The sequence below is a fragment of the Oncorhynchus clarkii genome, chromosome 30 (assembly GCF_045791955.1).
Source record: "Oncorhynchus clarkii lewisi isolate Uvic-CL-2024 chromosome 30, UVic_Ocla_1.0, whole genome shotgun sequence".
NCBI lineage: Eukaryota > Metazoa > Chordata > Actinopteri > Salmoniformes > Salmonidae > Oncorhynchus > Oncorhynchus clarkii.
Window position 1 is genome coordinate 869,246 of NC_092176.1, and position 23,280 is coordinate 892,525.

The 23,280-nt window shown below is 41.3% G+C and overlaps 1 protein-coding gene across 3 annotated transcripts in view; it reads right to left on the reverse strand.

Annotated features, from left to right (window-relative positions):
• LOC139390133 (SH2B adapter protein 3-like) overlaps positions 1–16,365 on the reverse strand; it is a 60,204-nt gene extending 43,839 nt beyond the window's left edge. Inside the window, exons 1-2 of one of the 3 annotated variants that reach the window (XM_071137321.1) lie at positions 16,277–16,365; positions 660–1,643 (exon numbers count right to left, since the gene is read on the reverse strand). In XM_071137321.1, coding sequence (XP_070993422.1) covers positions 660–1,616 — 957 coding nt within the window. In that variant the 5' untranslated portion in view covers positions 1,617–1,643; positions 16,277–16,365. Of the gene's footprint in view, positions 1–659; positions 1,644–5,813; positions 5,836–16,130 lie in introns of those variants that run through there. The other 2 variants (XM_071137320.1, XM_071137322.1) reach the window with 2 other exon arrangements.
• Positions 16,366–23,280: the final 6,915 nt, after the last annotated feature.

Genomic DNA, 23,280 nt, shown 5'->3' on the forward strand with positions numbered 1-23,280 from the left:
ACACATTATTCAATTTCAGTTAGTCACGTGTCTGTGGAACTTGTTCAGTTTATGCATCTTGTTATGTTCATACAAATATTTACACATGTTAAGTGTAAGTTGAAAATAAACGCAGTTGAAAGTGAGGGCGTTTCTTTTTTTTGCTAAGTTTATGTGTGAAAGTTGTTTTGATTTAGAATGGACCATTATCATGCACCTGTATCGAAACCAGGTCAGTGGGATGTCATCTATGCACTTAAATAGCGAATGGAGGACACTTTTCCCCGCGGTTTATTTTCATGCCAGCTAGGTAGGCTATACTGCTGTTGTAAATATAAGCAATGTGCTTAATGTGTGTGTCTATAGTACCCCTTAGGGTACATCTATTGTAGTTACAAAGTTAACACTCGATGAGAGCCCAATATGGTTACTGCTCAGAGAAGGACCATGCCAGCTGAACTGAAATGTTTATGTCAAGCTTTAGATCACCTGTATTTGACAGCGAGTTTAGGTAGAGCAACCTAAACATCACTTCCAAATTATCAGTGCTCTTGCAGCAGCAATTGCCAATAATAGGTGAAGCCCAGTTTAATTCAATAAAATCCCATCAGAAAGAGCCAGATTAATGTGATAGTAGAAGGGGAGAGCCCAGTTCATCAGCTGGGACCAGGGGTCTTTACCTTGGGGGGGTCATAGAGCTCCAGCTGGAACCTCTCTCCTGCTAGGCCGTCTCTGATCTTCCTCACCAGTAGGCGGCAGCGCTCCCAGCGATGCTGCGTGTCCGAGATAGTGTCGTCAACCACCAGGTACCTCAGCTGCCCCTCTTTGCAGCTGCCCGCAGCCTGCGGCCCGCGCTTCACACTCTGCCTGCTGCCAAACCTGCTGGCCAGACGGTCGAGGAGGTGGACCGCCATGGACGAGGCAGAGGCAGTGGTCTCGGGGGAGGGGTTCACAGTCAACGCTGACAACGATAAGGCCGTCACTTCGTCCAGAGTCCCTCCTATTCCCCTGTCCCCCGTCCCTCTCGACAGCAGGTCTTGAGGTGGGGGCAGGGGCTCCTTAAGAAGACAGCGCACGCTCTGCCTGATCTGGCTGACAGAGAAGTGTGTGACATCAGCAGCAGCGGAGGAGGGTGAGGTGGGGGTGTACCATTCAGACACAGGCCGCCGCTCCGACACAGACACCTCCTCCTGGCTGTGGCTCCGGGCGGGAGTTCGAGCTCGCACCCCTGGGTTGGCTGATGAACACTGGAGGGGATGCTCCACCACCCCGTGCTTCGGCTTTGGGTCCAGCACGGTGAACAGGGCCGGGGCGCCAGGCTGGCCCGCCTCCCGGTAGTCTTGCACCCCGGAGGAGGAGGTGATGCGGAGCTGGCCCATTATGTGTGAAGGGGCCAATGTAGGGATCTTTTCGGCCACCTCGCTGTGGAAGTGCTGCTGGAACAGCTCGCTGAACTGCTTGGAGAAGCTGTCCGGTGGGATGACATCATGCTCTGGCCTCTTCCTGGCAAAGTTACGGTAGTGGTTGGCTAGTTCCCGGGCCGTGGCTATGGCATGCAACTCGCAGAATTCCCTCCAGCCACACGGTGCTGCAATGGAAGCTGTGGTTGTCGCCTGATGGATAGTGTCACCATTCATTGCAGTAACCAGCACAGCTGAGAATCACTACAAATTAAAAAGGTGTTGGGGGGACAGGGGAGGGAAGAGATGTATTATTAATAGGGGCCATTTTAATACATTCACTTACATTTGAAAAAAATCTATTGATATAGATCCAAGGCCTATTCAAATCAAACTTAAAACCTTCAACTATCATTAAGGACCTCTGTGCACCCAAAATCCAAGACCTTTGGAAGTCTAAGGGTATGGTATGATACACAACACGTAGTCGGACATTTGGAAAGGAGAGCAGATTTCTGATTTTATTTCCATATAAAGTAGCCTCAGTCAAGCTATTAAAGCATATATCCTTAAAAAAAATAAAAAAATAAGTGTGTGCTTGCTAGTCTTGAAGTAATTGTTGTAGCAAAGTAAGTCTATGTACTTCTATGACCATTGAAATGCAAATAATAAAAAGAGGGTGAGATGTCTAGTGTTCTTGCTTTCAGCAAGCATAAGGAAAAAGTATCCTGCTAGCCTACCTTGAGAACAACTTCATTACACCTCAACTCCCGAGTGGCGCAGCGGTCTAAGGCACTGCATCTCAGTGTTAGAGGGGTTCCAGGCTGTATCACAACCGGCTGTGATTGGGAGTCTCATAGGGCGGTGCACAATTGGCCTAGCGTCGTCCGGGTTTGGCCAGTGTAGGCCGTCATTTTAAATAAGAATTTGTTCTTAACTGGCTTGCCTAGTTAAATAAAAGGTTCAATAAAAAAATATAAACCTGAGTTACTAAAAAGGAGGGACAATAAAACCTGATTAGATTAAGTCCAAATCAGTTTCATATTCTTTACAGAGGAAGAAGGCCACATGAATGGAGCCAATACAGTAATGTGACAGTGAATGAAGTGCAGATAGAGGAAGTTGGCTTTAGCATTTCTCAATGGATGCTGCAAACAACTGAGGCTTCTCCTTTTTCAAGACGAGAGCCCATGTTGTAGACTACTGTTGCCAATACACACACACTAGGCAGTCATCTGTGGCCTCTCCCTCCCTCGAGACAGAAGACCAAGGCCTATGAAACGCCAACATTCTGAGCTTAATTGTGATATTGTATAAACCTTACGGTTTTAGCCAGAATTCATTGCTTTTGTGGAAAAAAGTCTAACGTCTAAGTCTCCAACTGCCTTCAATAACCGAAAGGTCACATGCTGTGGCATTTTTTCAATCAAATGAGATAACGTACCAGTTGCCTTACCAATGGGTGCAGTGATCAAACCTCAGCTTTCTACTCTCATACACATTTTAACCGGAATAAGGAAATTAAACAAATCACTGGACGCTTCCTTTAAGTAATGGGTCAATAGACTGATGCATCCATCTCACCAAAATAGAGACATTCAATGACCCTTCTGAGAACGGAATTTTTTTCAAAAGACAATCTCTGACTAGGGTTTATTTTTCAACATGGCTCCCAACATCAAAAAGCAACACAACCCAATGCTGGAGTTACGCACTTACATGGTGTATTAAACAATAATTTCCTCGTTACATACCTTCGCAGCAGAGTAAGGTCTACTAGAGGAAGTGGGGGCGAACCTTTCTCAACAGATCACAGAAACCACAGAATCAGGGGGAGTGGCCCAGCCATGCATGGAGGGGGGGAAAAAACAGTGTGGTCTCTTGGACTGAAATCTCTAACCTAAATTTGACTGAGTGCCCCACTTTTTTCTGTTTTGGCTTACTAACAAACCATGTTTTTTATATAATGTATAGGAGTCTGAGGCGTCACTTCAATGTGTGTCAGAGGCATAGGTAGCATCCAGATATATTGCGTCACCAACCATCAATGCCCCACTACCCTTCCTCCCCACCCAAAACCCCTGTACGCATGCTCCCGCTGGCACTCCCACCCCTGTCGCTGGCCCCTAGATCACTGTTTCTATCAGCGTAGCCAGCTCAGTCATGACTCAGCAGCCTCCAGCACTGCAACAAACACTTCCTCTCCTCCAGTGTGCCTGCCTTGCCCTGGCGGACTCATTCTCTTTGGGCTCAGCCGTGTGCCCAGTGACACTACCCAAACCCTCCTGCCTGGGTCACCAACAGTCCATACTCACTGTGCCATCATGTTTTACCAGAGGCAGAGCAGAGACAACCCTACACATACACAGCAGTGTCATCATGTGATATTATCAGCCCTAGTGGATGCCCTCTTGCAGCGCGGACCTATTTAGATATCTGAGGTCATATCTGTGCTCACACACACACACTACAGTGTTTCTTGTTAGCCCCGGTGGGAACGGCGGTTACTTTAGGGCATGGAGAAGACAAAAGAGCCCTCACTGACTTGTTTACATCCTCAAGCCTGCTGCAGTGGGCCCAGTAAAGAGTTTATCCCGGGCAGATGACAAACACTCACCTTGAACATACCATGACACAGAGATAAAGTTGACTGTTTTACTAAGGCTGTTTTTAGCAAGAGAAACCTCCCTCTATTCTTTGGCTACATAAGTAACTGTTAAAGTAGTCAATCCCCCGTTATCACACGATAACTTGAATCCAATCCAAAATTCTGTTGTTGATTCTCCATATTGCACTAGTTTGGTGTTTGAATACAAGGAGTTTTCAGGAAAGAAGAAAACACTGACAAGCTGGGCACACAGAGAAGTATGTAAAAGCCACAAAATGGCCTGGGTCTCTGAGGGAGGGAGGGAACGAACCCAGGTGGCAGACTCACTGAGACAAAAGATAACTCTAGCGGCCAGTTCTGCTTGGGCAGCAATCTCAGGAACAGGAAACCCTGCCCTGCCCTGGCAACCAGCTCCAACAGAAACCCTACCCCTAGACTAGCCTGGAAACTGTGGGAGCCAGCTCCCATACAGTTCAATACCCTGAGCCAGAGAGGAAGCTGAAGTGCACACCAGCCAGCTTGAAGTCCACATACAGCAACGACATCATATTGGTGTAGGCTATGTAGGAAAGGGATGGGATACGTAGGCTGTGTTCAGTTCTCTGTGTCAACTCTTTGTCCATACAAAGAAATAATCTAAAGTGGTCGTAAACTATAGTATAGGCTACTAGTGGAGTATATTGTATTGGCAACTGGAGCATTTCTTTACCTCTCTAGTAGCTTCTGGGTACGTTACCAGTATAGTTGATTCCTCTTTGGCAGAGGAGCCATAAAGTCTACTCTTAATCCCCAGTCCTTCAACATGCTTTACGCACAACAATGCAAGCTCAGCCCAACACAATGTAGCTATACTTTAGACGCACAGAAGGAACTCAAACAATTTCCTGGATTTACACTGAAATATAAACGCAAACATAAAAACGCAACATGCAACAATTTCAAAGATTTTACCGAGTTACAGTTCATAAGGAAATCAGTCAATCAAAATAAATAAATTAAGCCCTAATCTATGGATTTCACATTACAAGGAATACAGATATGCACCTGTTGGTCACAGATAGCTTTTAAAAAAGTAGGGGCGTGGATAAGAAAACCAGTCAGTATCTGGTGTGACCACCATTTGTCTCATGCAGCGCGACACATCTCCTTCGCATATAGTTGATCTGGCTGTTGATTGTGGCCTGTGGAATGTTATCCCACTCCTCTTCAATCGATGTGCAAAGTTGCTGAATATTGTCGGGAACTGGAACACGCTGTAGAGCATCTAAAACATGCTTAAATGGGTGACATGTCTGGTGAGTATGCAGACCATGGAAGAACTGGGACATTTTCAACTTCCAGGAATTGTGTACAGACCCATGTGAGAGGGGCCGTGCATTATCTTTGTGAAACATGAGGTGATGGTGGCGGATGAATAGCACAACAATGGGCCTCATGATCTCATCACAGTATCTCTCTGCATTCAAATTGCCATCGATAAAATGCTATTTGTTTGTTGCCTATAGCTTATGCCTGCTCATAACCACAGCGCAACTATTGGGCACTCTGTTCACAACATTGCCATCAGCAAATCGCTGGCCCACACGACGGCATACAAGCTGTCTGCCATCTGCCCAGTACAGATGAAACCGGGATTAATCCCTGAAGAGCACATTTCTCCAGCGTGCCAGTGGCCATCGAAGGTGAGCAATTGCCCACTGAAATCGGATACGACGCCAAACTGCAGTCAGGTCAAGACCCTGGTGAGGACGACAAGCAGCCATTTTAGCTTCCCTGAGACGGTTTCTGACAATTTGTGCAGAAATTATTTGGTTGTGCAAACCCACAGTTTCATCAGCTGTCAGGGTGGCTGGTCTCAGATGATCCCGCAGGTGAAGAAGCCGGATGTAGAGGTCCTGGGCTGGCGTGGTAACACTTGGTCTGCGGTTGTGAGAACAGTGAGACGTACTGACAAATTCTCCAAAATGAGGAATTAACATTCAATTATCTGACAACAGTCAGTCAACAACCAACTGCACACTCATTTAAAACTTGACATCTGTGGCATTGTGTTTCATGACAAAACTGCACATTTTAGAGTGGTATTTTATTGTCCCCAGCACAAGGTTTACCTGTGTAATGATCCTGCTGTTTAATCAGCTTCTTGATATGCCACACCTGTCAGGTGGATGGATTATCTTGATATAACCATTGATATTTAAATGTACATTCTTACTTCTAATTACTACCACAAAGATGACTGCCGGTCCACCTACCATTGAATGTCAAGTTAAATTGTCATGTATATTCTATTATCTATATTTCCATAGGTTTCCTATGGAGGATTGACAGTATAATTTAAAAACAGATATTCCATTCAATAAAACATTATCCAAAGTGTGGCCCTCCAACCATCTTGAATGTTGACATTTTTTACATTTATTAAACATGAGCATGTTGTCTCAGCTGATGGCGGGTACAACACAAAAACCTTAGATGATGTAAAATAGGCACTAATTGACGTTAAAAGGTTAAACAAATTACATACTTTTATTAAAAACATTTTTATGTGGAAAATTATACAATAGTTTGACAAGCCGGTTTATAAGCTTTTAAATGATATCAACTCTCAAACATTTATATTTTCCATTGATGAATATATGGATGTCTCATAGTACAGTGGGGTATGTAAAATGGGTCAACATTGAGGACCGCGAATGTTCTGCCATTCAGGTCCAAAAAGTCACTTTCTGAGCACTTCTACAGCGGGCAAATAGGTACGGATGGTTTTGTTCGAATCAAAAGCATAGCAGCGTGAAGTAGGGGTCTTGGGGCTAATGATAAATTAAAATAATTTGGGCAAAATTAGACCAAAAAAATATTTCCCACAAAATGATATTACTCGTGTCTAAACAGAAATAAATAACATAATTCAAATTACTACACCAGAGAGCATAATTTAGCAACAGAGGAACAATAGCTTCTCAAAAACTGGCTGTGGATTAAGTTTTATAACGAGCACTTAAAGTCGGGAAGGCCGCAATTTGGGAAGCACTCACACCTAATATAGAACAGCTTGATGCATTGTGGCCATAGAATACAGTTGAAGTCGGAAGTTTACATACACTTAGGTTGGAGTCATTAAAACTCGTTTTTCAACCACTCCACAAATTTATGGTTAACAAACTATAGTTTTGGCAAGTCGGTTAGGACATTACTTTGTGCATGACAAGTAATTTTTCCACATGACATCATAGGAAAATCAAAAGAAATCAGCCAAGACCTCAGAAAAAAAATCTGGTTCATCCTTGGGAGCAATTTCCAAATGCCTGAAGGCACCACGTTATTCTGTAGAAACAATAGTACGCAAGTATAAATACCATGGGACCACGCAGCCGTCATACCACTCAGGAAGGAGATGCATTCTGTCTCCTAGAGATGAACGTACTTTGGTGGGAAAAGTGCAAATCAATCCCAGAACAACAGTTAAGGACCTTGTGAAGATGCTGGAGGAAACAGGTACAAAAGTATCTGTATCCACAGTAAAAACAAGTCCTATATCCACATAACCTGAAAGGCCGCTCAGCAAGGAAGAAGCCACTGCTCCAAAACCACCATAAAAAAAGCCAGACTACGGTTTGCAACTGCACATGGGGACAAAGATCGTACTTTTTGGAGAAATGTCCTCTGGTCTGATGAAACAAAACTAGAACTGTGTGGCCATCAGGACAACAAAGTCAAGGTATTGGAGTGGCCATCACAAAGCCCTGACCTCAATCCGATAGAAAATGTGTGGGCAGAACTGAAAAAGTGTGTGCGAGCAAGGTCAACAAACCTGACTCAATTACACCAGCTCTGTCAGGAGGAATGGGCCAAAATTCACACAACTTATTGTGGGAAGCTTGTGGAAGGCTACCTGAAACATTTGACCCAAGTTAAACAATTTGAAGGCAATGCTACCAAATACTAATTGAGTGTATGTAAACTTCTAACCCACTGGGAATGTGATGAAAGAAATAAAAGCTGAAATAAATCATGCCCTCTGACATTTCACATTCTTAAAATAAAAAGTGGTGACCCTAACTGACCTAAGACAAGGAATTTTTATCAGGATTAAAATGTCAGGAATTGTGAAAAACTGAGTTTAAATATATTTGGCTAAGGTGTATGTAAACTTCCAACTTCAACTGTATAATCCATAGAAGGATTTTGGAACCTCTAACCCTGACACGGACTGTTAAACTCATGGGTACACTAGCAATGGCTGCCAGCCCTGATTTGAATGGGGACTGCCATCTAGGGTTTATATTTTTATGGTTGATTGCAGCTGTCAGTTTGCCTTTCACAAATTTCTAAATACAATCGCAATTTGGAATGCAAATGCCTACTGCTGAAAAGAGAAGATTAATCAAAAACAAACATTTTAAGCACTGTTTTTCAAAGTAACTTATCTTGAGATATTGGCACAAGCACATCGGCCATCACCGGTGAGTAGCCTATGCTTCATCTTCATCATTGGGCGGGTCCCACGGAAACCAAACCGGCAGCGCGCGTGCACCATTGTGCACCATCGTGAATACATTTATTTTGTCCCCCTACGCCAAATGCGATCACGACATGCAGGTTAAAATATCAAAACAAACTCTGAACCAATGTCATTAATTTGGGGACAGGTCGAAAAGCATTAAACATTTATGGCAATTTAGCTAGTTAGCTCTACTCCGATAATTAATCCACACATAAAACGGTCAACCAAATAATTTCTAGTCATCTCTCCTCCTTCAAGGCTTTTTCATCTTTGAATTTATATGGTAATTGGCATCTAAACTTTCATAGTATTAATACACCGACTGGCAACACAGTTCATCTTTCAATCATCCACGTGGGTATAACCAATGAGGAGACAGCACGTGGGTACCTGCTTCTATAAAAACCAATGAGGAGATGGGAGAGGCAGGACTTGCAGAGCGATCTGCGTCAGAAATAGGAATAATTTCTATTTTAGCCCTTGGCAACGCAGACGCGCGCAAGCAGTGTGGGTGCAATAATTGAATAACAAAGATTCCTAGATTTATTTTGCAACGCGAGCGGTGTGGTCAGCCTATTTGCTGGAATGTTTATTTTGTAGCCTATACTATATCTTCAGTGCCTTCAGAAAGTATTCACACCCCTTAACTTTTTCCACATTTTGCTGTGTTACAGACAGAATTTATAGTGGATTAAACTGATGTTTTTTCACTGGCCTACACACAATACCCCATAATGTCAAAGAGGAACGTTTTTTAAATTTTGTACAAATTAAAAATGAAAAGCTGAAATGTCCTGAGTCAATAAGTATTCAACCCCTTTGTTATGGCAAGTCTAAATAAATTCAGGAGTAAAAATGTGCTTATGTCACATGTTGCATTATTTTTAATGACTGCCTCGTCTCTGCACCTCACACACACAATTATCTAGAAGATCCCTCAGTCGAGCAGTGAATTTCAAACACAGGTTCAACAGCAAAGACCAGCGAGGTTTTCCAATACCTCGCACAGAAGGACACCCATTGGTAGATGGGTAAAAATAGACAAAGCAGACTTTTAATCTCCCTTTGAGCATGTTGAAGTTATTAATGACACTTTAGATGGTGTATCAATACACTCAGTCATTACAAAGGGTACAGATGTCCTTCCTAAATCAGTTGTCGGAGAGGAAGGAAACCATTCAGGGATTTCACGATACAGATACAGAGTTTAATGGCTGTGATAGGAGAAAACTGAGGATGGATTAACAACATTGTAGTTACTCAACAATGCTAACCTAATTGACAGAGTGAAAGGAATGAAGCGTACAGAATACAAATATTCCAAAACATGCATCCTGTTTGCAACAAGGCACTAAAGTAATGAAGAAAAAAAATGTAGTAAAGCAATTAACTTTTTGTCCTGATACAAAATGCTAGTTTGGGGCATATTCAATACAACACATTACGGAGTACCACTCCTCATATTTTCAAGCATAGTGGTTGCTGCATCATGTTATAGGTATGCTTGTAATTGTTTTGGACAGGAGAGTTTTCCCAGGATAAAAAAGAAACGGAATGGCGCTAAGCACAGGAAAAATCCTAGAGGGAAAATTTGCTTCACTAGACACTGAAGATTAGTTTACCTTTCAGCAGGACAATAACCCGAAAACACAATGCCAAATCTGTACTGGAGTTGCTTGGAGTTGACTTAAAGTCTGCTTGAAATCTATGGCAATACTTGAAAAGGGTTGTCTAGTAATGATCAACATCCAATTTGACAAGGCTAGAAGAAGTTAAAGAATAATTGGCAAACAGTACACAATCCAGGTGTGCAATCTTAGACTTACGCAAAAAGAAACATACACTACATGAACAAAAGTATGTGGACACCTCCTTGTCAAACATCAATTCCAAAATCATGAGAAATTCATATGGAATTGGTTCCCCCTTTGCTGCTATAACAACCTCCACTCTGCTGGGAAGGCTTTTCACTAGATTTTGAAACATTGCTGTGGGGGACTTGCTTCCATTCAGCCACAAGAGCATTATTGAGGTTGGGCACTGTTGTTGGGCGATTAGGCCTGGCTCACAGTCGGCGGTCCAATTCATCCCAAAGGTGTTTGATGGGGTTGGGGTCAGTGCTCAGTCAAGTTCTTCCATACAGATCTCAACAAACCATTTCTATTTGTGCACATGGGCATTGTCATGAGGAAACAGGAAAGGACCTTCCCAGCACAGAATTGTCTAGAATGTCTTTGTTTGCTGTAGCGTTAAGATTTCCCCTCTCTGAAACTAAGGGTCCAAGCCCAAACCATGAAAAACAGCCCCAGGCCATTATTCCTCCTCCACCAAACTTTAAAGTTGGCACTATGCATTCAGGCAGGTAGCGTTCCCCTGGCATCCGCCAAACCCAAATGAGTCCATTGGACTGCCAATTGGTGTAGGGCGCTTCATCACTCCAGAGAACGCATTTCCACTGCTCCAGAGTCCAATGGCAGCGAGCTTTACATCACTCCAGCTGATGATTGGCATTGCGCATGGTGATATAAGGCTTGTGTGCAGCTGCCGGGCTATTTCATGAAGCAAACAGTGATTGTGCTTACATTGCTTCCAGAGGCAGTTTGGAACTCGGTATTGAGTGTTGCAACCAAGGACAGACGATTTTTACGCGCTACACGCTTTACAGAACAGGACCGCCGAGTGCTGAGCTTGTGTGGCCTACCACTTCGCGGCTGAGCCGTTGTTGCACCTAGTCGTTTCCACTTCACAATAACAGCACTTACAGTTGACCGGGGAAGCTCTCGCAGAGACGAAATGACTTGTTGGAAAGGTGGTATCCTATGGCGGTGCCACATTTAAAGTCATTCTACTGCCAATGTTTGTCTATGGAGATTGCATGGTTGTGTGCTCAAATTTATACACCTGCCAGCAACAGGTGTGGCTGAAATAGCCAAATCCACAAATTTGAAGGGGTGTCCGCCTACTTTTGTATATATAGTGTAGCTGTGATTGCTGCCAAAAGGTTATTCGAACATGTATTGACTCGGGTGTGAATACTTAACAAAAATATAAAACGCAACATGTAAAGTGTTGGTCCCATGTTTCATGAGCTATAATAAAATGATCCCAGAAATAAGCACAAAAAAGCCCCTAGACCACTGCGCCACCCGGGAGGCCCTTACACATTATTTTTACGATGCATCGTTAATAGTCAATGTCTGACGATGTCACAACCATTTCCCAAAACACCACACAGTGTACTTGTTACAAAGTGGAACTTAACTGTCGTTACAGGAGCTGTCCCGTGCTGAAAATTATTACAGAAAATAAGCTAAAAAGAGTTCACTGTAGCTCAAATCTATTGTAATCTGGGTTTTTTTAAATACAGATTTCCCATCAAGAGAAGAAATGCTCTGTAGCCTATTATATATTTAAGTGTTTGTATTATGTTTGCCATGTGTTAATTGTTTTCTTGTTATTTTGTACGAAACGTTTGTCAGTTCTGCATTTTTACAGTTTGCTCACAGTTTACGCAAAAATTAATAAAGCCAATCAATGTCAGTTGCTATTTAGAAAATATCAACTTGACCTAAAAATAGGATATGATGATATTGCTTTTTGTAATTGCTCAACAAGCCTAAAAGTTAGGCAGAAATTGTGCTTCAAGTAGGCCTACAGATATTCTATAATTAAACATGACGCAGCCCGGCCTAGGCTACAAGTTAAGCAACATTTCCATAGAATAAATATGTTGACCTTTAGGTTATTGGTTAGGCTACAGTGAAATGTGTGAGCTTTCAGATGAGTAGCCTATAGGCCTAATAGATACAAATTACTGCTCTGCTTGGAGAAGAGGGGGAGGGGAGGATCAGACACGGAAGAAAAAAACACAAGGAAATCAAGATAGCAGTGGCAGCTGTACAGAACTCATCCAAAGGACATTGACTTCTCAAACACTGCAGAAAGCTAACCCAATACGATGCCTTGTACACCATATTAATATGATGCCCTGTCAAACTTATTAATTCAGCCACTTACTTAGATAACTAGCAAGATCAAATTAGGAGTCGTGCTAACATAGAATTCAGAAAGAAAATTGTCACTTAGCCTAATGCAGCATTCACGTCATGTCAGTTCACCTTCAACCAATCAGATGACCAAATGTAATCCAAAGGGTAGCATTTGACACCTTGAGTTTTCTAGCTAAGATCGAGGTTCCTATGCTTAAATGTTGCTGATGCCAGACAGATCTTACAACACCTAAATAGGTATTTTAAGTATCAGCTAACTGCATAATATGTCATAGAAATGTGTCAGTCGATGATGTGGCATGCAACCATTGGTAGCCTAGTGGTGTTGGGCCAGTAACCCGAAAGTTCCCCGTTTCGAATTCCTGAGCCGACAGAGGTGAAAAACCTGTCGATGAGCAAGGCATTTAACCCCGATTTGCTCAAGGGGCACCGTACTTTATGGCTGACCCTGTAAAACAACACTTTCCACTTTTCTTTGAGGTGAAACTAAGAGTTCTCCTTAGTGTAACATCACTGTTGATTGCATAATAAGGCCTACAAATTCTGCCATGCATTGAAATCTCCATGTGGAGCCCTCTGTGCAGTGTGTGGTGAATTCACAGAGGTTGTGGAGCCTATACAGAGTAGTCTACTTTTAGTGGAGTGCAAATCCAGCCTTAGCCCATCCATAGTTTTTGAGAGAACACTGATTAGCCAGTCCAAGCCAACCCAAGGGATATTCAGATTAGATACCAAGTGTGGAGGGGTGTGACCACTGATCTTTACTTTTAGAGGCCAACCTCTTCAAATCAAATCAAATGTTTTATTTGTCACATGAGCCAAATGTTATGTTATTTAACTAGGCAAGTCAGAAGGCCTCCTGCGGGGATCGGGACAATTTATATTAGGACAAAACACACATCACGACAAGAGAGACAACACTACATAAAGAGAGACCTAAGACAACACAGCATGTCAGCAACACATGAAAACACAGCATGGTAGAAACAACATGACAACATGGTAGAAACGCAACATGGTAGCACCTATAAAACATGGTACAAACATTACTGGGCACAGACAACAGCACAACCGGCAACAAGGTAGAGACAACAATACATCACACAAAGCAGCCACAACTGTCAGTAAGAGAGTCCGTGATTGAGTCTTTGAATAAAGAGATTAAGATAAAACTGTCCAGTTGTTTGTTGCAGCTCCATCCAGCCGCTAGCTGCAGCGAACTGAAAAGAGGAGCGACCCAGGGATGTGTGTGCTTTGGGAACCTTTAACAGAGTGTGACTGGCAGAACAGTGTTGTATGTGGAGGATGAGGGCTGCAGTAGATATCTCAGATAGGGGGAGTGAGACTAAGCGGGTTTTATAAATAAGCATCAACCAGTGGGTCTTGCGACAGGTATACAGAGATGACCAGTTTACAACAGGTGTACTGTAGACCTTATAGTGAAATGCTTACTTACACGCCCTTAATTAACCAACAATGCAGTTCTAAGAAAAATAAGTGTGAAGTAAAAAAATAGTAAGTAATAAATAAGAAACAAAAGGAACAAAAAATGTAAAAGCAGCAGTAAAAGAACAATAGCAAGGTTATATACAGAGGGTACCGATACAGAGTCAATGGGCAGGGGCACCGATTAGTCGAGGTAATATGTACATATATGTAGAGTTAAAGTGACTATGCATAGATAATAAACAGAGAGTAGCAGCAGCTTAAAAGGTGATTCAACAAAGTATTGAGTAGTGTCTGAATATTTATGTAAATGTTATCTTTCTTTGTTGCTAAAATTTCTAAAAAACTGTTTTTGCTTTGTCGTTAATGGGGTATTGTGGGTAGATGGAGGAGGTAAAAAACAATTTAATGCATTTTAGAATAAGGCAGTAACGTAACAAAATGTGGAAAAAGTCAAGGGGTCTAAATACTTTCCAAATGCACTGTATATTTGCTCATGTTTGGTGGGTCTGGTATAGCCTGGTATCCAAACTGATTATCGCTCAGATTTTTTACAAAAATAGTCAGTTAGTTTAATGTCGTGTTCATGTCATGTCAGTTCACCTTCAACCAATCAGAAGACCAAATGTAATCCAAAGTGTAGCATTTGCCAACTTGAGTTTTCTAGCTAAGACTGGGGTTCCTATGCTTAAACGTTGCTGACGCCAGACAGATCTTACAACACCTAAATAGGTATTTTAAGTACCAACTAACTGCATAATGTTATAGAAATGTCAGTCGATGATGTGGCATGCAACCATTGATAGCCTAGTGGTGTTGGGCTAGTATCCCGAAACGTGGTTTCGAATTCCCGAGCCAACAAAGGTGAAAAACCTGTCAATGAGCAAGCATTTAACCCCCATTTGCTCAAGGGGCACCGTACTTCTATGGCTGACCCTGTAAAAGAACATATTCCACTGTACTTATCCAGTGTATGTGACAAAAATAAATAAATGGGTTGCACTTCACCAAGCGTTCTCCTTAGTGAAATATCACTGTTGCTTGCATAATTAGGCCTAGAAATTCCGCATTTCATCAAAGCAGAGGAGCCCTCTGCGCAGTGTGTGGTGAATTCACAGTGGCTGTGGAGCCTCTACGGAGTAGTCTACTTCTAGTGGAGAGAAAATCCAGCCTTAGCCCACCCATAGTTTTTGGGAGGACGCTGATTAGCCAGTCCAAGCCAACCCAAGGGATATTAAGTTTGGATCAGATACCAAGTGTGATCTTTGTGTGTCACTGATCTTTGTATGTGACCCCAAGCAGCAAGTGACCTATTTTAAGAAATTGACAGGCTTGTGCAGTAGCACAGTATACAACCACCCTCTGAGCAACCGGAGGATGGGTGTAGGCTATTTTGTGCTGCTTGGTTATCTTCAGTAGGTTTCACCGTTGCAAAATTTTGTTTAACAGGGCAAGATTTTGTAGAGCGTTCAGATAAACAAAATGTAGAAGAAAACGCATTTCTAGCAAGCAAATGTATGCCTGACAAGTAAGAATTGTGCCAGCTGAGTTTTTTTAAATGCCATGTCTATCTGCATAGTTCACTATATTTCACCCTTCTGAATGCGACCCTGGAGTTCAGACAGCACCATGTCCATTTACGACATGTTCATTAGGCAAATGTTACAAATCGAAATGATTCCTTATTGAACATGTCAGAGGGAAATGAGTTCTACATAACTATAACGTTACAGAACTGCACTGAACGTGCCCTGGTGTAATGTTTCTGGTATTGTGTTTCAGTAAAAACAGTATTACATCACCATTCATCAAGGTTGGCTGTTTTACTAACTAAATAAATAAATCCAGTTCGTGGTCTAACGTGGTAGTCTTTCTGAGAACAAGTATGCTAGTTAGCTATCAAAATGCTTTGCAAGAAACTACCCAAAGTAGTGGCAACAAGTCCTCGCCTCAGTGATGGAGAGGACAGCTCTTTAAATGTCATCCAGAAAAGTACACTAGATAGCTATCAACAGTAAAACACATTTGGAGTTCGTTATCAACCTTTCCCGAAAATACTTTCTGAACAACTAACTACAAGCAAGCCACCATATTCTTTATGACACTTATTCTAACGATTGATGTTTTGAGCACTACAGAAACAAGACCAAATTTGACACGGCTCTTGACAACATACTTACGTTCTCTGTTATTTTGTTGGATGAGCACACGTAGCACGACGACGTACCAAAAATGTGACGTAGCATAACCCATATGCGTTGAGAAACATTTATAATAACTAAAACCAACCTCGGTAAATAATAATAAATATGTATTTAAAATGTACCTGCATGCCCAAAAGCCCGTTGCTTTCTCTCTCATTTTGAATGCGTGCAACAGGCTACAAACTTTCAGGAAGGAAATTGACTGATGTGACACCAGCAACATTAGCAATATCGTGGTGATCAGTTCCGGGTGACGTTCCAGCAACACCTTCAAAATAAAAGTACGGACCTAAATCAAATCAAAATCAAATCAAATGTATTTATATAGCCCTTCGTACATCAGCTGATATCAGACAGAAAAAAAATAAAAAAATAAAGAAAAAGTACAAACGGCAGTGAAATTAATTGTGAATTCTTAACGATTCATTAATGACATTTCAGACATTCTTATAAATTGTTGGTGAAATAATTGCTGGTGAAATAGTTATTTTATTTACTATTGCATAATCAGTATCTAACTCAGAGGAGGCTGGTGGCTGAAATGGAATAAATGGAAAGGATTCAAAAATATTGTCAAACAAATCCATATGTTTGATGTGTTTGATAACGTTCAATTTATTCCATTCCAGCCAATACAATGATCCCGCCTTCCTATAGCTACTACCACCAGCCTCCACTGAAAACTCAATAGAGAACGAAAATGATATCTGTGTCAAGCCCATGGAAAAATCCAGGGCCGGATAATCTGGGGCCATTTCAGAGGCCCCCCCCCCCCCCCCTCTTCAAATATATATATATTTTTACATTGTTACATGGGCCAAATGTTATTTTATTTTATTTGACCAGGCAAGTCAGTTAAGAACAAATTCTTATTTACAATGACGGCCTACCAAAAGGCAAAAGGCCTCCTGCGGGGACGGGGGCTGGGATTAAAAATATACTTTTTAATAAAATATAGGACAAAAAACACACATCACGACAAGAAAGACAACACTACATAAAGAGAGACCTAAGACAAGAACATAGCATGGCAGCAACACATGAAAACACAGCATGGTAGCATCACAACATGACAACAGCATGGTAGCAACAGAACATGGTAGCAGCACAAAACATGGTACAAACATTATTGGGCAGAGACAACAGCACAAAGGGCAAGAAGGTAGAGACAACAATACATCACGCAAAGCAGCCACAACTGTCAGCATTTTGACATGTCCCTCCAGTTTTTATGGACTTCTAGGTAGATTTTAAACCACTTAACCAAAAAATGGCCCCAGGCTTTCACCATAATTGTAAAGCCCTAGTTAGTTACTTGGTTGCTTTGACATTACTGAAGATTATTTGTTTCACATGATTAGTGATTAATTTAGGTTTGTCGCTCATTTTAAAGTCAACCCTCATTTTAATATGGTGGGGGAAAAAAATCATAATTCGTTTTTTTCAAAAGAAACATTGAACATTAATTAATAAGTAGTCAAATCATAGTGTGAAAGCAGGTGAGCTGGTTCTACTCCTTTTGGCCATTTCCGTGTGTTTTGTGGTGGAAAACTGAGCAGGTCGGGCATAAACATGTCAAACCTGATACCCATAGATAGATAGGCTAGACATGTTTTAACAATTCCACATTTTTTGTGAAGCTTGCATTCAAATAGCCCATTATGTTGAAGAAGCGTCCATTCCACCTGTCAGAAGGGGAGTTATGGCTGATTTAAGATGAAAACTTCAACCCTGTTACTTTAATTGACACTTACTATAGTAATTGTTCTTAATTTGAAACCTCTTGAGATGGGAAGAAATGCTTTTTTATGAATTTCAACATGTGCTCTTTATGACAATGCTGTGACATCGGCTGATGTAAAAAGGGCTTAATAAATACATTTGATTGATTGACAATGTTAAAATTAGGTAAAATAAAATGATTTGACCAAATTACACTACCCAAAAGGCATCTTGTTGGTGAAATGACCCGTATAGCCTATATATAATCATGTTTAATGAGAATGTAACATAAAATACTCCAATACTATGACGTTCGTATGCCGTTTATTCGCAGGACTTTTATTTTGCATATCACAGAGATAAGGACATGTTTGTAGCCAGCTGTTGGTTGGCTTTTCTGGCTTCACATAGATGAAACTCTACATGGAAAAAAGTTGGCCTCATTTCCGCTGTCAAAATTGCTGTGGTCTGAGTGCATGTTTTCAGGTTTCACCAGTGCTTGACTTGGGCAGGAGGACACTGGAGCTGAGTACCGGCACCTAAAATGTTCTACTGCTTGAGCTCCTGTCCCACTTACAGAATATTAGCTCAAAAGTATTGTGGCTCTCCTGCACCTTAGTGCAGTGCTGGCACCCAAAATTAGTACCAGCACCCAGGGGCACAACTTTCACTGGGGACGTGGGGATCCCCTCTCACTTCTAAAACCAAAGTTGTGCCCCTGCCAGCACTTATTTCAGACCAAGTCAAGCACTGGGTTTCACCCCCAGTAGATTAGGCAAGCTTATGCATTTAATATAAATGTAATTATTTAAAGTAGCTCATAAAGCAAGTTAATTTCGTATTGATATGTTGGGGAAACAGAACAAGTGAAATGTGCAAGAATAAAGTTAAAGAAATTATTCAATGCTGTATGTTAAGTTATTTGAATTATTATTTAGACTATCATGTTAGACTTAAAGTTTAGTGTTAAAAAACAACACATTACATCCTTATAACACTAATAAATAAAAACACGAATTGTCTTGTTGTAGATTTGGCCATACAATTTATAATATTCACCCATTCCATACAGCTTTCATACCCCAATTTAGGAATTCACCTAGGCATTTCTCTGAAGCGACATCTGGTGGAGTAAAATATTTTGATTTCCTATTGTCCCCTCTGGACTCGTCACCAGATCTTGATTCAAGCCGTGCATTTATGTTTCCTAACTCACATTAATTTATTCTCAATTTCCGCCTGACTGATGTGCCCAAAGTAAACTGCCTGTTGCGCAAGCCCTGAAGCCAGGATATGCATATAATTGGTACCATTGGAAAGAAGACACTTTGAAGTTTGTAGAAATGTTAAAATAATGTAGGAGACTATAACCCAATTTATATGGTAGGAGAAAAACCAAACTGACATTTTTATTTTGAGCCCATGCTCTTACAATGGAAAGTAAAGGGACATTCTGAAATCTAGCAGGATGCAATTCCTATGGCTTCCACTGTGTTTCAGCACTCAATGTTCAAGGTTTCAGGCTTGTTTCTCCCAAAATGAGAAAGAATAATATGTTTTACCACAGGGATACCACAGGGATACAGACTTGGAAATTCAAGCGCGCGAGGAAGAGGACCTGCTAATATCATTTTCCTATTGAACATACTTCTTTCCGTATGAAATATTATAGTTTAATTACATTTTAGGGTACCTGAGGATTAAATAGAACCGTATTTTGACTTGTTGAAACAAAGTTTAGGGGAAGATTTTTGCATTCCTATCTTGGCATGTTGAACGAGTGGATTACTCAAATCAACGACGCCAACTAAACAGACTTTTTGGGATATCAAGAAGATGTTACATAATAAAACTACATGTTATAGCTGGGACCCTTTGGACAAAGAGGATTTTTTTCAAAAAGTAAGTGAATATTTAATCGCTATTTGTGCTACCTGTGCTGGTGGAAAATTACTTTGATGTGGGGCGCCATCCTCAAACAATCACATGGTATGCTTTCGCTGTAAAGCCTATTGTAAATCGGACAGTGCAGTTAGATTAACAAGAATTTAAGCTTTTAACCGATATAAGACACTTGTCTGTTCCTAAATGTTTAATATCCATAATTTTTATGATTAGTCATTTGAATTGCGCACCCTCCAGATTCACAGGAAGTTGTCCCGCTAGCGGGACACCCATCTTTATTCACAAACATTCTACAGACATGCCAATGCCAACACAGATAAACTGGCATCAGTGTACCCTCAAAAAGGTATTCCAGCCAACAGAGAATCTGTCCAACATAAATGTATTAATTTAAACACTGAAATCGAGGACAAACAATTGGATAAAATAAGATATTTTTAAAAATTTGTTTAAGTGACTTATAGGTTCCTCTGTATCTCCTGCTCATATCATGTTAGCTAATTTATTGAAAATGAAATACAGAAATTACTCATTTACGTAAGTATTAACAGTATGAGTCAAGACAGCCATTTTGAAGTCTTTCCATAGATTTTCAAGCTGATTTGAGTCAGAACTGTAACCAGGCCATTCGGGACCATTCAATGTCGTCTTGGTAAGCAACTCCAGTGTAGATTTGGACTTGTTTTAGGTTAATGCTGCTGAAATGTGAATTTGTCTCCCAGTGTCTATTGGAAGGCAGACAACATTTTGTCTGTGCTTATTGCTGTATTCCTTTCCTTTTTTTAAAAACCTAGTTCTTGCCAATGACAAGCATATCCATAACATGATGCAGCCACCACCATACTTGAAAATATGATGAGTGATACTGAGTGATGTATTGTATTGGCCCCAAACATAACCTTTTGTATCCAGGACAAAAAGTGCACATCCTTGCTCCATTTTATGCAGTATTACCTAAGTGTAACGGCTTTCTTCTATCTCCTCCTCGGACGAGGAGGTGTAGCAAGGATCGGACCAAAATGCAGCGTGGCTATTGCAATCCATGTTTATTTAATAATAAAGAAGCACGAACTTTACAAAAACAATAAACGTAATGTGAAAACCGAAACAGCCTAAACTGGTGCAAACTAACACAGAGGACACTAAGGACAATCACCCACGACAAACTCAAAGAATATGGCTGCCTAAATATGGTTCCCAATCAGAGACAACGATAAACACCTGCCTCTGATTGAGAACCACTCCAGACAGCCATAGACTTTGCTAGATCACCCCACTAGCTACAATCCCAATACATACACACCAAAACCCCAAGACAAAACACACCACAATACAAAAACCCCATGCCACACCCTGGCCTGACCCAATACATGAAGATCAACACAAAATACTTCGACCAGGGCGTGACACTAAGTGCCTGGTTACAAACAGGATTTTGGAATATATGTATTCTATACAGGCTTCCTTCTTTTCACTCTGTTGGTTAGTTTTGTGGAGTAACTACAATACTGTTGATCCATCCTCAGTTCTCATATCACAACCATGAAACTATTTAACTGTTTTAAAATCCCGATTGGCTTCATTGTGAAGTCCCTGAGCAGTTTTCTTCCTCTCCAGCAACTGAGTTAGGAAGGATGCCTGTATCTTTGTAGTGACTGGGTGTAATTAATAACTTCCCCATGTTCAAATGGACATTCAGCATCTGCTTTTTTTTTTTTTTACACATATACCAATCGGTGCAATTCTTTGCGAGTCATTGAAAAACCTCCCTGGTCTTTGTGGTTGAATTTGTGCTTGAAATGTAATACTCGATTGAGGGACCTTAACAGATATTTGCAATGTCTCATCCGATAATTTGACATACTCCAAATATCATGTAATTAACTAGGTATATAATCAGTAAGTACAAAAATGATCTCCTAGTGCCAGAGAAATTGATGTAATAATAATAAAAAAAATAGTAAATTACAACTGATCATCTTTCACCCAGCAACAATGAGGGTTAGTCATAATCACATCTGTATCACCACCTTCAGCCTCACAGTCCATCCTTCTCTAGAAGAAATCAATACAAGAGTATTGTATAGCCAGGTCACAAATCGTTTCGTTATTCCTTGTCCTACATGACAAAAAAACAAAAAAAAAGTATTTAGTCAGCCACCAATTGTGCAAGTTCTCCCACTTAAAAATGAGATGAGAGAGGCCTGTAATTTTCATCATAGGTACACTTCAACTATGTCAGACAAAATTAGAAGAAAGAAATCCAGAAAATCCCATTGTAGGATTTTTAATGAATTTATTTGCAAATTATGGTGGAAAATAAGTATTTGGTCACCTACAAACAAGCAAGATTTCTGGCTCTCACAGACCTGTAACTTCTTCTTTAAGAGGCTCCTCTGTCCTCCACTTGTTACCTGTATTAATGGCACCTGTTTGAACTTGTTATCAGTATAAAAGACACCTGTCCACAACCTCAAACAGTCACACTCCAAACTCCACTATGGCCAAGACCAAAGAGCTGTCAAAGGACACCAGAAACAAAATTGTAGACCTGCACCAGACTGGGAAGACTGAATCTGCAATAGGTAAGCAGCTTGGTTTGAAGAAATCAACTGCATAACTCAATAAGCAATTATTAGGAAATGGAAGACATACAAGACCACTGATAATCTCCCTCGATCTGGGGCTCCACGCAAGATCTCACCCCGTGGGGTCAAAATGATCACAAGAACGGCGAGAAAAAATCCCAGAACCACACGGGGGGACCTAGTGAATGACCTGCAGAGAGTTGGGACCAAAGTAACAAAGCCTACCATCAGTAACACACTACACCGCCAGGGACTCAAATCCTGCAGTGCCAGACGTGTCCCCCTGCTTAAGCCAGTACATGTCCAGGCCCGTCTGAAGTTTGCTAGAGAGCATTTGGATGACCCAGAAGAAGATTGGGAGAATGTTATATGGTCAGATGAAACCAAAATATTACTTTTTGGTAAAAACTCAACTCGTCATGTTTGGAGGACAAAGAATGCTGAGTTGCATCCAAAGAACACCATACCTACTGTGAAGCATGGGGGTGGAAACATCATGCTTTGGGGCTGTTATTCTGCAAAGGGACCAGGACGACTGATCCGTGTAAAGGAAAGAATGAATGGGGCCATGTATCGTGAGATTTTGAGTGAAAACCTCCTTCCATCAGCAAGGGCATTGAAGATGAAACGTGGCTGGGTCTTTCAGCATGACAATGATCCCAAACACACTGCCCGGGCAACAAGGAGTGGCTTCGCCAGCCTAGCCAGTCTCCAGATCTCAACCCCATAGAAAATCTTTGGAGGGAGTTGAAAGTCCGTGTTGCCCAGCAACAGCCCCAAAACATCACTGCTCTAGAGGAGGTCTGCATGGAGGAATGGGCCAAAATACCAGCAACAGTGTGTGAAAACCTTGTGAAGACTTACAGAAAACGTTTGACCTCTGTCATTGCCAACAAAGGGTATACAACAAA